The sequence below is a fragment of the Myxocyprinus asiaticus genome, chromosome 26 (genome assembly GCF_019703515.2).
Source record: "Myxocyprinus asiaticus isolate MX2 ecotype Aquarium Trade chromosome 26, UBuf_Myxa_2, whole genome shotgun sequence".
Lineage (NCBI taxonomy): Eukaryota > Metazoa > Chordata > Actinopteri > Cypriniformes > Catostomidae > Myxocyprinus > Myxocyprinus asiaticus.
Window position 1 is genome coordinate 44,071,164 of NC_059369.1, and position 15,342 is coordinate 44,086,505.

Genomic DNA, 15,342 nt, shown 5'->3' on the forward strand with positions numbered 1-15,342 from the left:
TGTTGAATATAAACCATATTTCATATAGCTCTCGGTAATTTAAAATTGTGTTTAATTTAGTCGTTCAGTTGAAAGACAGGCTTACATTTCATATACAAACAGGGTTTAAAATTAACACTCGCCTACCTGCCAAATGCGGGGTTTTCACTGTAACTGTACAGGTAATTTAACAGGATTATGATGAGTATAGGAGAAATTAAAGATTGAGGAGAAATATGATACATGGCAGTAAGCTGTATGTAAAAACATATATGAAATGTATGATCATACATGGTTTTCACTGATATAAAAAAGTCACATATAGTACTAATACCATACATACTGTAAATGGAACATTCATTTCAACATACAACAGCCATCTTCATATATGTAACATATACGTATTTACATATATCCACAACATAATATCCACAAATAAATACAAAGTGCACTGCCTATCAATCTCAACCTTTTAGTTTTATTTAACGTCCAACCTTTAATTCATAGCTGTTTGGTAATTGTTTTTAAAACAAATACGTTCTACGCTGCTCTGTGATGGAGAACATGTTGGTATGTGGAAGAATGGAATTAAAACACATAGCTAAATGTCCATATTACATATATATTACATGTTAGTTTAAAGGTATATTTCCGGGTCCAATATAAGTTGAGCTCAATCGACAGCATTCGTGGCAAAATGTTGATGACCAAAAAAATTACTTCAACTCGTTCCTCCTTTTCTTTAAAAAAAGCAAAAATGGAGGTTACAGTGAGGCACTTACAATGGAAGTCAATGGGGCCAATTTTTGGAGGGTTTAAAGGCAGAAATGTGAAGCTTATAATTTTATAAAAGCACTAGATTCTTCTGTTAAATCTCATGCATTATTTGAGCTGTGAAGTTGTTTAAATCATCATAATTGTTTAAATTACAGTCGTTTTTGGGTTTTAGGGTTTGTTGACATTACACCATCATCATGGCACTGAAGTTGTAAAATTGTCTATAAGTGATGTTATCACTAATATCATGTTTAAACACATATTGTTTATGTCTTGTGGCTATACTTTTGAAACAGTGAGTATATAATGTTCAAAAAGAAAAAGTCAAGTCAAAATTAATTTTTGTGGTAATCAGTATTATGCCACAAATGCTGTCGATTGAGCTAAACTTATATTGAACCCGGAATATCCCTTTAATATACTGCATAATAACAATAACAATTAAGCAGTTCCACAAAATAATTAGCTACATCAAGTGCAATTTAATTCTTTATGTAATCACACGGTAATATGAATACTCTAATGAAGTGTGGTCAAAAATTAAAATAGAGTTCTGAGCATCAAAACAGGGCGTGGGCCTCTCCAGTATATGCCAACTATCAGAGAGGATGCGTCAGGCAATGACAAATCAGGACAAAAATCAATCGCGTGTCCTTCTCGCAATGCTTTCGCCCAACTGAATGTCCATAGATGCATTCAAGGGCATTTAATGGCATACATCTGAGATCCGTGGCGAAAAGCACAACATCAAGCCCATTACTGACCATGCACAACATCAGCACGCGCAGGGATGCTGAGCATCAGTGCATGCAGATGATGATGCTGAGTGGTGCTGATGCTGATCTCCGGATGTGATTAAGGACGTTACAGATACATAAACACAGCTGATGCTCACATATGGCCAACATTTTGAGGGAGAAGATGCCATTGCCATTGAGAGAGAAGTCAAGAGATGTTGTCTGTCTTACCTGCATCCTGGAGGAGAGAGGGAGTGGAAGGTGGAGAGAGAAAACATCTCTGCCCTGTCCGCCATCTTCTTAGTGACTCAAAAACAGAGACTGCAGATGCAGATGTCCGCAGCCCATCCACAGACACTGTAGAAGCGGATATTTATTATGATCTTTATTCTCTCTCCTCAACGGATACACAGACTGCAGATGATGCCCCGCTGGGAATTAAACCATCAAATTAGATCAAACGGTACACGCGGCGATGCAAAGAAAAGACAGTCAGATACGCAAATAGGTGGTGATGTACTTCTATAGATTATCTTCTGTTCCTCCCGCACACCAGCGCGCTGCTTGGCGTGATCTGCGCGCTTCTGATGATGCTGATGCTGATGTGGGAGGGGGCGCGTGGGATGGGGTGGGGGGGGGGGGGGGGTTAATAGGTATAACATAAATTGAAAAAAAAGTAGAACGACCATTAGCATGAAAAGGGTGTCTGAAATGGGCGTCATAGAGGTTGGTTACCATGTTATCAAAGTCACTTTCAAGGCAAGTCAGTTCACTCGGCGGCCATTGTTGGAACGCTCTTGCCTCCCAGGCTGCTAGGGCCGGCCCGTGGGTTTGTAGGGCCCTATGCGAAATCATGAAAATGTTAACTTATAACATTTTTTATGTTAACTAGTATATGTAGAAATCATTACAAATAAAATTACATATTTTAAAGAGGGCCTATAAACACAACACCCCGAAATATATATTTGATACCATTGTTGTCAGATTTTACTCCTGATTTTAAATATGTTCTTTTGTCGTAATCTTGACCAACCGTTTTGGAGATCATAGTTTTCCCCCATTCTAGAAGTACTTTTATGCCGCTTGTTTACATACATAGAAAAGTAGCTGCACGCGAGAGTTCCAAAGAGGGCCGCCGAGTGGACTGACTTGCCTCGAAGGGCACTTTGGTCATCGATGTGAGGCTATGTCACGTGGTATATGTTACCTTTCTCAGCGCTGCTCGGGATAGACCAATCATATTCATTTGTGATTAATGGATGAGGATTCTGTTTTTAATCATTCTGTAGAAACTGTGGAGACGGATTTCGATTTGTATGTCAGGAACCAATCCTTTGAATAAATAATTTTAAAAGATTATACTTTGTAGTGTGCAAATGTCTCAAACAAAGCATTAAACATCCCGAGATGTGAATGAGGCTGTATTTGGCTTTCTGAGCCGCCAAACACCCTCTTGAGCAATGGTTGCCCACCCTGTCCCTGGAGGCCCCCCAACACTACATATTTTGGTTATCTCCCTAATCAAACACATCTGATTCAACTCATTAGCTGGTTAGTAGAGACTGGACCTGAATTTGGTGTGTCAGATGGGAGATATACAAAATGTGCAGTGTTGGGGGGCCTCCAGGAACAGGGTTTGGAACCACTGCTCTAGAGGATGGTGTCTCATTAAAAAATTTAACAAACTATGTAAGATTTGCATCACGATGTTGCATGTTGGCAGAACACGCAGCGACCATAAGGGACTGAACTGAAGTTCAAAATCGGTTCCCTCTGGTGAAACATGATCGCTCAGTCAATATGGTCACTCACATATTATCGACTGTATATGTCGCCAGTTCTCTGAGGCCAGTATTGTGGTAACTGTCCAATATTAATAATGATATAATATTATCATTAGAACAGAAGGATCTTTTTGAAATAAGAACATATTTCTTACAAAATAATGGTGCTACCATGTTTTGGGGCACAACACCATAATATGCTTTTGGGCATGTTCCACGATTATAGCCTACCCTGTATCTTTGAGGGGCATGTACCATGGAAATATCAAGACTTTAAGGATATGTAATATGGCAATACTGGGTACTACCCTACTACACTAATTACCATTGTGCATGAAAATGGTATATGGAATATGGGTTCCCTCTGGATCCATCCAAGTATTTTTAAGTAATGTTTTCCACAGATCTTATATAACTTCATTATAAAAACCCATAGGAAATTTGTGAGGGAACCCATGGCGAATTATCAGTACTTTTGTCAGTACTGCCCTCCTACATTTGAACTATTTACACCCTTCATTATTCAAAACACTTACAAACATCCATATACACCTTCACATGATGGTGCAATGGTACACGGATTGTATCAGATGACAATACCATGGTACTTTTATATATACCATGTTACTGAATGACTTCCATATTTATGTACCATTGTTTTTACATGCTTCTGCAATACCATGTGCAAAACACCATAGTATTACCACAGTACATGGCCAAAAACACATGGTACATGGCCAAAAATACCATGTTTGTTAATGAGAATGATTCATTCACTTTATTATACAACAATATTATAGTAATGGACTTTTAAATTTAACGGATGAATGAATAAATGTAAACGGAGTATGAGTTTTACTACAGTAGAACTGGAAACACCTGCAATGCAGTTGAACAACTACACTTCCCATAAATCACTGTCAGAACGGGCCAATCAGAGCTTACACTAAGGGGGGGCGGTACTCCGTGCCTCTGTATCCGAGTCTTATTGGTTAAAAAGTACATCAGTCTTTTAAAACATTTACATTTATGCATTTGGCAGACGCTTTTATCCAAAGCGACTTACAGTGCACTTATTACAGGGACAATCCCCCTGGAGCAACCTGGAGTTAAGTGCCTTGCTCAAGGACACAATGGTGATGGCTGTGGGGATTGAACCAGCAACCTTCTGATTACCAGTTATGTGCTTTAGCCCACTATGCCACCACCACTCCTAAAACACATCTTTGATGCCAAGCCATCGCTAACGGTCATCTTGCAACTAGGAAGTAGTGGAAGTTGTAGAGCAAAGATGTGTAATTAACAGCCGGTACAACGTGTTAATACGCGTATGCATTTACCGTATCAGTCAATTAAATATCATATTAAAAAATCCATCGGGTATTTTGTAATCCAACTGCTGTTTGTCTCACCGTAAACGTTGTTCTGAGTATTTCAGCGTGCATTTGCGAGACTTATTCACGTGCATTTATTCACGTATATTTAATGACTCCGTCTATAATTATAGCGGTTCAGCTTCAGTTCTCTCACTCTCTTTAAGGGGCATTGGGCTTCTAGCATGAAATATCATGCATTCGGCTCAGAAAACGAAGTGCACGAGTGATAGAGCCGAAGATTTAGGTAAATGCGTGAAGGGTGGCCCGGATTCGGGTAACCGGGTGGACAGATCTGGCTGCGGAGACTCACTGATGGTGACCGAAGAGAGACAACCGAGAGCGGCTAGTCCACACTGCGTAAATGAGGATGATGACTTGGAAGCGGAGTCCCATCAGGACGGGCGTAACGTGGATGTGGACCTGGATACAAGGTGGAGGGTGTTCAGCTGGAGCCATGACTTTCTGTCCGGGTCATGGAGGACTATTTCAGAACCTGACTTTGAGATTTCAAAAGTTATGTGATTATTGTCATTTTCTATATTGCATCACAGTGCAAACAGTAGGTATTTTGCGAAGAACAATACTTATAGCATGTAACATATGATGCCATAAAATTGGTATAAAACCCAAAGCCCCTTTACACTGACACAGAAATTTACAATATAGCTTAAAAGAACTGAGCTGCATCATTAAGGAGTAAACAGGATTTCATCAGTTTGTCTCTGTATCTTGGCACACACAGGGAGTAGATTCTCTTGTTTTGGAAAGTGTAATGTTTGTCATTTTAGCTGAGAGAGAGTTGGGCCCGTGTCTCTATGGCATTTTCCCAGAGGGTCGTCTAGAGCAGTACTTGCCCATGAGTCTCGCACCCAAACCAGACAATACATGCACGTTGTGAAATCAGCCTTTAAATGTACAACAGATTGTTAACATTTTAAACACAATTAGGGCTGCAACAACTAATCAATAAAATCGATTATTATCGATAATGGAAATCATCGACAATGAATTTCATTATCGATTAGTTGGATATATGCGGTGAGCACAGAGAAGCCCCGTCAGTGACGTCACTTTACAGACCGTTGGAAAAAGTGTTGCATGATGAAACTCATTTGAAAATCAACGGAGACAAGCTGTAGCGGGAAGAACACAACCGTAGATGTTTGAATACTTTTTTCAGTACTCAAGTTTTGTTAGAGTATAGAATCATGAATTCAGTAATATAAATCAAACCAAATCCTTTCGCCCGTTATCACTTCTCTTTTATCATTAGGTACGTAGGTACGTTTTACTCATTAATACCTTCATCTAATATTCACCGACACCATTTCACTCGCTTTTGGCGCCCCCCACTGGACATTTCACAGGGAAACTGCAGCGAATTGTAATAAGGCATGCAATTTAGTTACAAAAATATTGCCATGGTCACTTAATGTTCATGAGATCAGGCTGTTTAATCAGGATGCAATCAGTAATTACTCACTATGGTGTATTCTTATAGATTGCTCTTCAGGAAATATCCTCGTGTTGGATGGCAGGGACAATTCAAGTGGCAAACTAATGCTCATAGACTTTGAATACAGCAGCTATAACTACAAGTAAATTATATGTATATTTTACGATTACATTGCACGATAAAATGAAAGTCCTGAATTTTGGTCTGCTCTGGTTGCAGAGGCTTTGACTTTGGTAATCATTTCTGTGAATGGATATATGACTACACAAATGACCAATGGCCCTTTTACAAGGCAAAGGTGGAGAGTTACCCTAACAGACAACGGCAAGTGAGTCACACACTGCACTTCATCATGCATTATATTAACACCTTCAAAAATATATTGCAAAGGTTAAAATGTGAACCAATTTACAAAGAAATGGTTACAAAACGAATCCAGAGAAGTATGATATTGAAAAGGCGTGTTTTTATTAACTTTTAGTATTTTAATACGGCACATCGAGTCAAATTGTATTCTGCATTAAGTTGCATACTTAAATTATTCATTTATTTGGAAGGAATCACTTGTGTTGGCCATTATGCACTTACAGCAACGCTGCCGCCATGTGGAGAGTTGGGAATCTGACGTGTCATGAAATGTGTCAAAGGTCCTCAAAGGTCCACAATAAATCTGACATGCTGAGGTCAGCCTAACTGATGCAATGCCATTATTAACTCGCGTGATATTTAATTGCCTGAGATTATAATCCAGTTAAAAGGTTACTGACTACACAACATCAGTCCTTTTCAAAAAACTAATAGTATGTTTTTTTTCAATATATACTGTATAATGGTGAAGATATGCTGTAATTCTGAGCCATACATCAAAATCGGAGAAAGTCTTAAAGACTGAGAGTACAGAGTACAGCATTTTATCAGACACTATTTGTCTGAGCGAGTGGATACTGTACATGAAGACCGAGCCAGAATAAAAGAGGAGATGATCATCGAGGCAAACTGGCATGTCTTATACAGCATTTACTATTCAGACTGTTGTTGACATAGCATGAAACATGTCACTGTACACTGTACTATGATGACAGGTTTTTCCTTGCTTCTCACTTCCTCTGGGGTTTATGGTCCATTATCCAAGCCAAGATCTCCAAAATCGAGTTTGGATACATGGTAAACTCTTCAGCTTCAGTCACGTTCATGTCACAGGGGTGAAAATCTATCAGGTTTTCAAAAATTACAACTGTCCCACAGTTGTGGCGTCATTTCCACCACACCAAACAATGTTGCTCCTGGTAAAGGTTTTTTTGTTTGTTTGTTTTTTTAAAGTTAGTGTACTTGTTAAACAAGTGGACAAAAGTGTCAGTGAAGAGCATGCATGAGATGAATTATGAGACAAAACAAAGAAAAATCAATGGAAATATCACTTGTCATTTTGCCAAATTATGCAAAAAGTGTGAAAGTATTATTGAATAGTGTGTATTTCGTACACATAGAATGTTAGCTGTGAAATAGCCTTAGCGAGACAAAGCAGTCAGCAATTTCATTTTTAAAAATGTTAAAAATGTCATTTCTATCAGCGTCATTTCCAGCACAGAATTCTGTTAAACACAATACAGAATTTGAGATGTGCTGGAAATGACACTGTGCTGGGAACGTTCACCATGCATGTGATGCATGTACAATACATACACTGTTGGAAATTGTTAGTAGCCAAAACAAAGGGAAGTAAAAGAGTGAGAATGTGAAGATGTTTAAACTGGACTTTACTATCTAGGCGGTGCTAAAAGTGCCAGAAGTTGAAGTAACACGCATATAAACTTTGTCATAAAATTGCAATTCATGTTGGTGAAGTCTGTCTTTATTTTAAACTTGACTTGTATCTCTGAATCCAAATAAGTACAGATCATATGCACTACTTGAATTGTGTATATATACAGTATACACTGTACAGTGCACTACAAAATGCAATAGTGCACTAGTGAGTCAGGGCTGGTGTGCATAGCTACTTCTGAAGAACTATAACATGCATGTAAACCAATGAATAATTCTGCACATAGTTGTGTGAATACCGAACAAATCACCTAATTTCTTTTTTTCTCATTCTTTTTGTGTTTCTGTATGTCTGCAGGATTATGCACAGCACAGATTTGCCTTTTACTTCAAACAGAAGGAGCTCTTTTCCTAAATTCCTCCTTGCTCTTAAAGTGCATGCTTGATGATGTCATTTTGCATCACGTTCATTACTGTTTTTTTGTTCTAAATCATTTAAGAAAGGGCCTAGTAAAAAGATTTAGACTTATAAAGTACAGAACAGTTTATTTTGGGGAGCACTATTCTTAAATAATGAAGAAAAGAAAAAGAAAAGAAAAAAACAGACATCCCGCCTTAAATTCCTGTTGTTTGTGCACCTTGCAAAAATGGGAAGATATCACAAATATAAGCAAAATAAATACAAAACAATGCCATACATACAGTACTTGTATGTCTTTGATAGAAAACTGCATACAGTTCATACACTGTTCGTACTGCTTAGTTGTAAAGAGCAAACACTCAAAGTAATTTTACGTTGTCAATTTATTTAGAATAATGTAGCAGCAATTTTGAATATTTAATATGACTGTGTTTGCTTTTTATTGAAACTATGCATCGTTATTTATTAATTTTCTGTTGTTAAAAATCAACCCATCCATCATTAGTACAGTGTAAAACACAGGGTCAAGATTATGTCTCTTGTCCTAATTTCACATGCTGTCATTTATTTGTCCTGTCATATGAAAAACAGTATAGTATCTGTTTAATACTCCTGAAAATATTAAGAAACCATGTGCTTCTATGTTTATATACTGTGAAATATGCATTGCACATCTGTTATTTAAACCGAGGAGTCCGTTTTAATTTATTAGTTTGGCACATAGTAGTTTTGGCACCTAAACTACTTCGTTAAATAGTTTACCCTTAGTTTAATGTACACCAGTGTGGTTTGATTATGTCTATTTGTTTGTTTACACAAGAGCTATAACAAATATATGATGATAGAGACATTTTAAACATTAGAGGCTAGAATTCACAAAAATTATTCTAATTCAAGAGGGGTTTTGAACTAGGTGTTCAACAAAACCTCTGCTAGAGAAAACATACATTTGTGCAATTGGACTTTTGACCCCAAATCTTATCGTTACTGAGATATACGACCCCGTGTGACAACTAGCCCCAGTCTCCCCATGTATATACCGTGTATATATATATATATATATAGTTGTGCTCAAAAGTTTGCATACACTGGCAGAAATTGTGAAATTTTGGCATTGATTTTGAAAATATGACTGATCATGCAATCACATGATTGTTATTATCACATAGTTGTTTGGCTCATTTTTAAATCATAATGATAACAGAAATCACCCAAATGGCCCTGATCAAAAGTTTACATACCCTTGAATGTTTGGCCTTGTTACGGACACACAAGGTGACACACACAGGTTTAAATGGCAATTAAAGATTAATTTCCCACACCTGTGGCTTTTTAAATTGCAATTAGTGTCTGTGTATAAATAGTCAATGAGTTTGTTAGCTCTCACGTGGATGCACTGAGCAGGCTAGATACTGAGCCATGGGGAGCAGAAAAGAACTGTCAAAAGACCTGCGTAACAAGGTAATGGAACTTTATAAAGATGGAAAAGGATATAAAAAGATATCCAAAGCCTTGAAAATGCCAGTCAGTACTGTTCAATCACTTATTAAGAAGTGGAAAATTCAGGGATCTCTTGATACCAAGCCAAGGTCAGGTAGACCAAGAAAGATTTCAGCCACAACTGCCAGAAAAATTGTTCGATATACAGGCTGCTCTGGAAAAAGACGGTGTGGTTGTTTCAGTTGTGGCTGAAATCTTTCTTGGTCTACCTGACCTTGGCAGATACGGGTCAGGAGCTTCAGGTAATGTTCACATCAACCATCAGAATGGGGAAAAAATGTGATCTCAGGGATTTTGACTGTGGCATGATTGCTGGTGTCAGACAGGCTGGTTTGAGTATTTCTGTAACTGCTGATCTCCTGGGATTTTCACACACAACAGTCTCTAGAATTTACTCCAAAAACAAAAAACATCCAGTGAGCAGCAGTTCTGCGGGTGGAAACGCCTTATTGATGAGAGAGGTCAACAGAGAATAGCCAGACTGAACTGATCTGACAGAAAGGCTACGGTAACTCAGATAACCCCTCTGTACAACTGCAGTAAGCAGAATTGCATCTCAGAATGCACAACATGTCGAACCTTGAGGCGGATGGGCTACAACAGCAGAAGACCACTTCGGGTTCCTCTTCTGTCAGCCAAGAACAGAAAGCTGAGGTTGCAGTGGGCCTACCATCTGCATGTCGCAGCAGAAATCAAGATTCGTCTGACCAGGCGATGTTTTTCCAATCGTCTACAGTCCAGTTTTGGTGAGCCTGTGCCCACTGCAGCCTCAGTTTCCTGTTTTAAGCTGACAGTAGTGGTATCTGGATGGGTCTTCTGCTGCTGTAGCCCATCTGCCTCAATGTTCGACGTGTTGTATGTTCAGAAATGCTTTTCTGCATAGCACTGTTGTAACGTGTGTTTATTTGGGTTATTTTTGCGTCCACAGAACTGCCGCTCGCTGGATGTTTTTTGTTTTTCGCACCATTATCTAGTACATACTCTAGAGACTGTTGTAGGTGATCAGCAGTTACAGAAATACTCAAACCAGTCCATCTGGCACCAACAATTATGCCACAGTCGAAATCACTGAGATCACATTCTTTACCCATTCTGATGGTTGATGTGACCATTAACTGAAACTCCTGAACTGTATCTGAATGATGTTATACATTACACTGCTGCCACACGATTGGCTGATTAAATAATAGCATGAATAAGTAGGTGTACAGGTGTACCTAATAAAGCGGTCAGTGAGTGTGTGTGTGTGTGTGTGTATATATATATATATATATATATATATATATATATATACAGTACATTTATATACAGTATATATCAATGATGATGTTTACTACATTATATTAGAATTAAACATAATAAGTTCTCATCATGTTTCCAATTGTTGAGTATTTAAAGCTATTCAGTGCAGGCTTTAGATATTGACATTACAGGATGATTTTCTGTAAAGCTACTTTGAAATTGTGTATTGTGAAAAGTGCAATACAAAAAAATAATTAACTTGAATAGAGTGGCCCAGCAAGCTTATTTTGCTTCCTGTGACAGCGCAACACTCTGAGCTGTAGATTCCCTAAAATAGCTCTACTGCGAGGGCTCTGGCACTCAGGCGCCATACTGAGCCTTGAAAACAGCCATGCATGTTCAACCAAAGAAACCAGAATCCTTGATGATAGTTTAGAGAAGTTCCAGGTTTAATGGTTCGACTCCATTCAATTTGCAGCTGAAGAGGCATACAAAACCTGTAAGTCTTTCGACAACCAGAGCCTTCAAAGTTGCATTTGCAAGCTACCAAAAGCGGAATATGGATAATCTATGGCAGGTTACAGCTGCGGTCTTAATGTTTTTTCACACCTGGCTAAAGAGATGTTTAAAACAGATTAAGAGTTATTTGTGGTTCAAAACTGGTTTAAACTTGGTTCATTTCGGTCAAGCTAATGCAGTAAAGGACAAGTGTGAAAACCTACAGTCAAACGTCAGAACAGATCGAGACTACTCTACCTACTGGCACCAGTGCAATGGAACAATGGTGATGGTGCAAACGAGCACACATACTTTCCATGTGAGTATCTACAGACAATCTTGGCCCTCGAATAGTTTGTATGCACAAACAGATGATTTATAAATTGGCACTTACTTCTAGGTGGATTTGGAGAAGCTAGCAGAGTCCAGCGAATATTTCAGAGCTCTATCCCACTCCAGTATGAGAGAGACAAGTGAGAAGTTGGTGCACCTGGAACATGTTCCATCTTCAGTCTTCCACAACCTTCTCGAATTCTGCTTCCTCCAGCGGTTCTGTGTTCCTGAGAACCTACTTGGGGAACATATACGGGTGAGCACCTATCTGCTGGCTTCCAGCTTTACAGGTCGTCTACTCACTGCCCTCTCTCAGGTCCTGACAGAAGACACCTGCCTGGGCTATCTCCAGCTGGCTGAGGAGCTCTGCAGTGCAGAGCTCCAAGAGACTGTGCTAACCTACCTGAGCAGGTATCTACTGGAGCTTCCACACCTGAGCAAAAACATGGATAAAGCCAAACTTCTCATATTAAGGTCAAAGGGCACTCCACAGTTGTGTTGTCTGAGGAAGGAGAACTTGATCTCAAGGAATGACCCAGAAACAGATGCTGCTCGAAAGCTCTTCAGGCTGGAGGAAGAAGAGGATGATGGGAAATGGATTTCTCTCACAGATCTACCTTTTGGTGCAGATAAATGGTGCTTCACCACGGCAGTGCTCTATAATTACCTCTATCTCATAGGGGGCTGCAGACACCGTGTGAAGAAGGGCTACGAGTTCAAGATGGCTTCTTTCCGCTACAACCCTTTTACCAATCAGTGGGTATCAACTGCTCCTCTGATTAAGGTATAAATGTTACAGATCACACGACTTTTTTTTCATCCTATAGGATGCAAGTCAGTTGCTTTGCTCATGATTAAACACTCAGCTACTTTTTTCCTTGCTGGAAAATCCATCTACGACCAGTTTAAGGTTTCTAGCTTGTCAAAGTTGGTAATTAAGCTGGTCAAAGCTGGTTTAGGTGGTTGACAAGCTTGATTACCTACTGAGCTTGGTAAACCATCCTGGTCAAGCTGGTTAGGCTGCTACCAAACCTGCTAATATGTTCCAAAACCTCAAGTCCTCATGGAAAGTGGTCGGAACGTGTGAGGTCGGAAGTCGTAAATATGATGTGATGTGCGTTCAAGTGATTTTAGTCAAAAAGAATGTCCCTGTTTTGCTATTTCATATTTTTCTCTCTCTCTCTCTCTCTTTCATTTACTGACAAAGACAAGAAACTTGGTCAGAGCCTCATAGTCAAGTGCTCCGACATATGTTGCAGTAGCATCACGGCCGACCCATATGCGAGTCCCAGCTCCAGATTCTTTCCTGATCTTGATCCCCCTCTTCTCCCAGTAATTTCTTGTCTCTCTCTCTACTAAACTATCTAATAAAGGTGAAAAAAATGACCCCCAAAAAACAAAAACATTTATAGCACCAATGCAACAAAATGAAGACCAAAGCTGCGCATTAAATGTGTAAATAATGCTTTATCTATCCATTTTATCTTTCTCGTGCCGCCACATGTACTGATGGAAATTGTAGTTTTGTTGTACACACCTATCGCCTCATAAACCAGCTAAATGAGGCTTATTTTTTTTATTACATTTTTTATAAGCTTTATTGCTATTCTTCATTAACAGACATTTGTTAAAACCAATTCTAATTTGCTTCCGCCATGATTCTTTAATCAACATGCCCCCAACTCAGAAAGTCATGGCTCTAAGAAAAGAATGGCTTTATTTTCCCCCTGCTAATTCCCACTGAGTTTCTCACTGGTAATTAAGACTTTGTGGTGGGGTATGTATGCGCACAAGGCTAAGGCCAGCTGTGGTTCAATTAACATGTATACTCGCTTGATGAAGCAGAGCTACAATTACATTATCTAGGTCTGTTAGTTAGACTTAATAAATGGACTGATTTGGATATTCGGACTAAAGTGTTTAATGTTGAGTGTTTCTTAATCCTGGTCCAGGAATACCCCCAAACACTGCACAATTTGAAAAACTATCTTGTTGACCACACCCAATTCTGGTCATGGAACACTCTACTAATGAGCTACAGGACCAGGTATGTTAGAAAAGGGAGACATCTGAAATGTGCCATGTTTGGGGTCTTCCATGACCAGTTTTGAAAAACACTGGCCTTGTCAGTATTAATAGGTGATTTTCATGACCCTTCACAGCACAGGCGTCATTTCAGCACAGCGGTGTGTGAAGGGAAGATCTATGCTGTAGGTGGTTGGTATCTGGATTCCCTCGTGACGCCCGACTCCAGTACAGGTGTGTACACTGCTGTGGAGAGGTATGATCCATGGACGGACACCTGGGCATTTGTTTCCTCCCTTCCTCTCACGGACTTCCAGTTCAGCCTATCTCTCTCCCATGACTCCCCCCTCACAACCAGCTTGGGACACTGCCTCTATGTTCTGGGGAACATCCAGAGAACTGGAGAGAAACTGGTGTTGCGCTATGATTCTAGACAAGGTATATATTGCCGTGATGTAGCCTAGTGGCAAAATGATGTAAGTGTGTTTATGTTCCATATTTTCTCTTTTAATCTGTCCTCTGTTCTTCCCCACAACTGTCTCTCTTTCACTCAGATTGCTGGTGTGAACTGCTTCCCACACTAACCCGCTCTAATGCTGACATTCCCTGCTTGAACTTCCTGGGAGCTGCGAAGCGTCAGTTGATTGTGATTGGTGGTAACAATTCAGAAACCATTGTAACATCTTTCTGTGTGGACTCTCAGAAGTGGAGCCATATCAGAACCATGGAGAAGACCACTTTGATTGGACAGGGCACCATTCTGCACAATGAAGTCTACATGTCTGGGACAAAGGACAACTCGATAGTTAAACTGAACCTGAATTCTCTTTCTATCTTTCCTCTTCCATCCCTTCCTGTGCCCACCTTCTACGAGAGCCTTTTCCATCTCTACTTCTGACAACCTGTTTCCTTTATCTTTTGAGTCTTTAAGTTGTTTAACCTATAGCAATGAATGCAAAAAACACAAATGTACTAGATCTTTTTTCATAAATCTGCAAAATGTAACAACTTGTTTTAAGTGTCTTGTTTTCAATGGATGCAATTAGTTTGCACAAATAATGTTAAGGTTAGGGGTTTTTCAAAAGTATTACACTTCAGCATGTAACTAGTCCCATACAATTTGTGCTGTGGACATGACTGATACCTCAAATCATGTCGCTTTTAGAAAAGAGGTGAGCTATTACTTTTCTAAGTGATCAGATTTAAATTTTTGCCTTGTGGTTGATAAAACAGATATTAAAAAAAGTCTTACAATGAAGGAGGGACCCAAGTCATATTGAGACAAAAAACATAAAAGAATTTGGGGTGGGCAACCACATAGCAACACACTAAAAATACTTCAGAATACCTTACCAACTAGTTAGCAATGCTCTAGCAACCACCATAACACCCTAGCAACCACATAGCAACACACTAAAAATCCTTTAGAGCACCTTAGCAACCACTT

The 15,342-nt window shown here is 39.2% G+C and overlaps 3 protein-coding genes across 3 annotated transcripts in view; 2 read left to right on the plus strand and 1 right to left on the minus strand.

Moving 5' to 3' along the window:
- LOC127416676 (C-Jun-amino-terminal kinase-interacting protein 2-like) overlaps positions 1 to 2,056 on the minus strand; it is a 45,337-nt gene extending 43,281 nt beyond the window's left edge. The window contains exon 1 of the mRNA XM_051656159.1: positions 1,725 to 2,056. Coding sequence (XP_051512119.1) covers positions 1,725 to 1,789 — 65 coding nt within the window. The 5' untranslated portion in view covers positions 1,790 to 2,056. The remainder of the gene's footprint in view (positions 1 to 1,724) is intronic.
- A 2,792-nt stretch (positions 2,057 to 4,848) lies between these two features.
- Positions 4,849 to 8,291, plus strand: LOC127417129 (choline kinase alpha-like). Its single transcript, XM_051656832.1, has 7 exons — positions 4,849 to 5,087; positions 5,930 to 5,937; positions 6,158 to 6,254; positions 6,332 to 6,518; positions 7,071 to 7,111; positions 7,195 to 7,276; positions 8,235 to 8,291. The coding sequence occupies exons 1-7, from the start codon at positions 4,849 to 4,851 to the stop codon at positions 8,289 to 8,291; spliced, it is 711 nt and encodes a 236-aa protein (XP_051512792.1).
- Positions 8,292 to 11,419: 3,128 nt separating this feature from the next.
- On the plus strand, positions 11,420 to 14,880 carry LOC127416679 (kelch-like protein 42). Its single transcript, XM_051656172.1, has 4 exons — positions 11,420 to 11,856; positions 11,938 to 12,654; positions 14,033 to 14,333; positions 14,450 to 14,880. Exons 1-4 carry the CDS (start codon positions 11,599 to 11,601, stop codon positions 14,791 to 14,793), a joined length of 1,620 nt encoding a protein of 539 aa, XP_051512132.1. The 5' UTR covers positions 11,420 to 11,598; the 3' UTR covers positions 14,794 to 14,880.
- Positions 14,881 to 15,342: the final 462 nt, after the last annotated feature.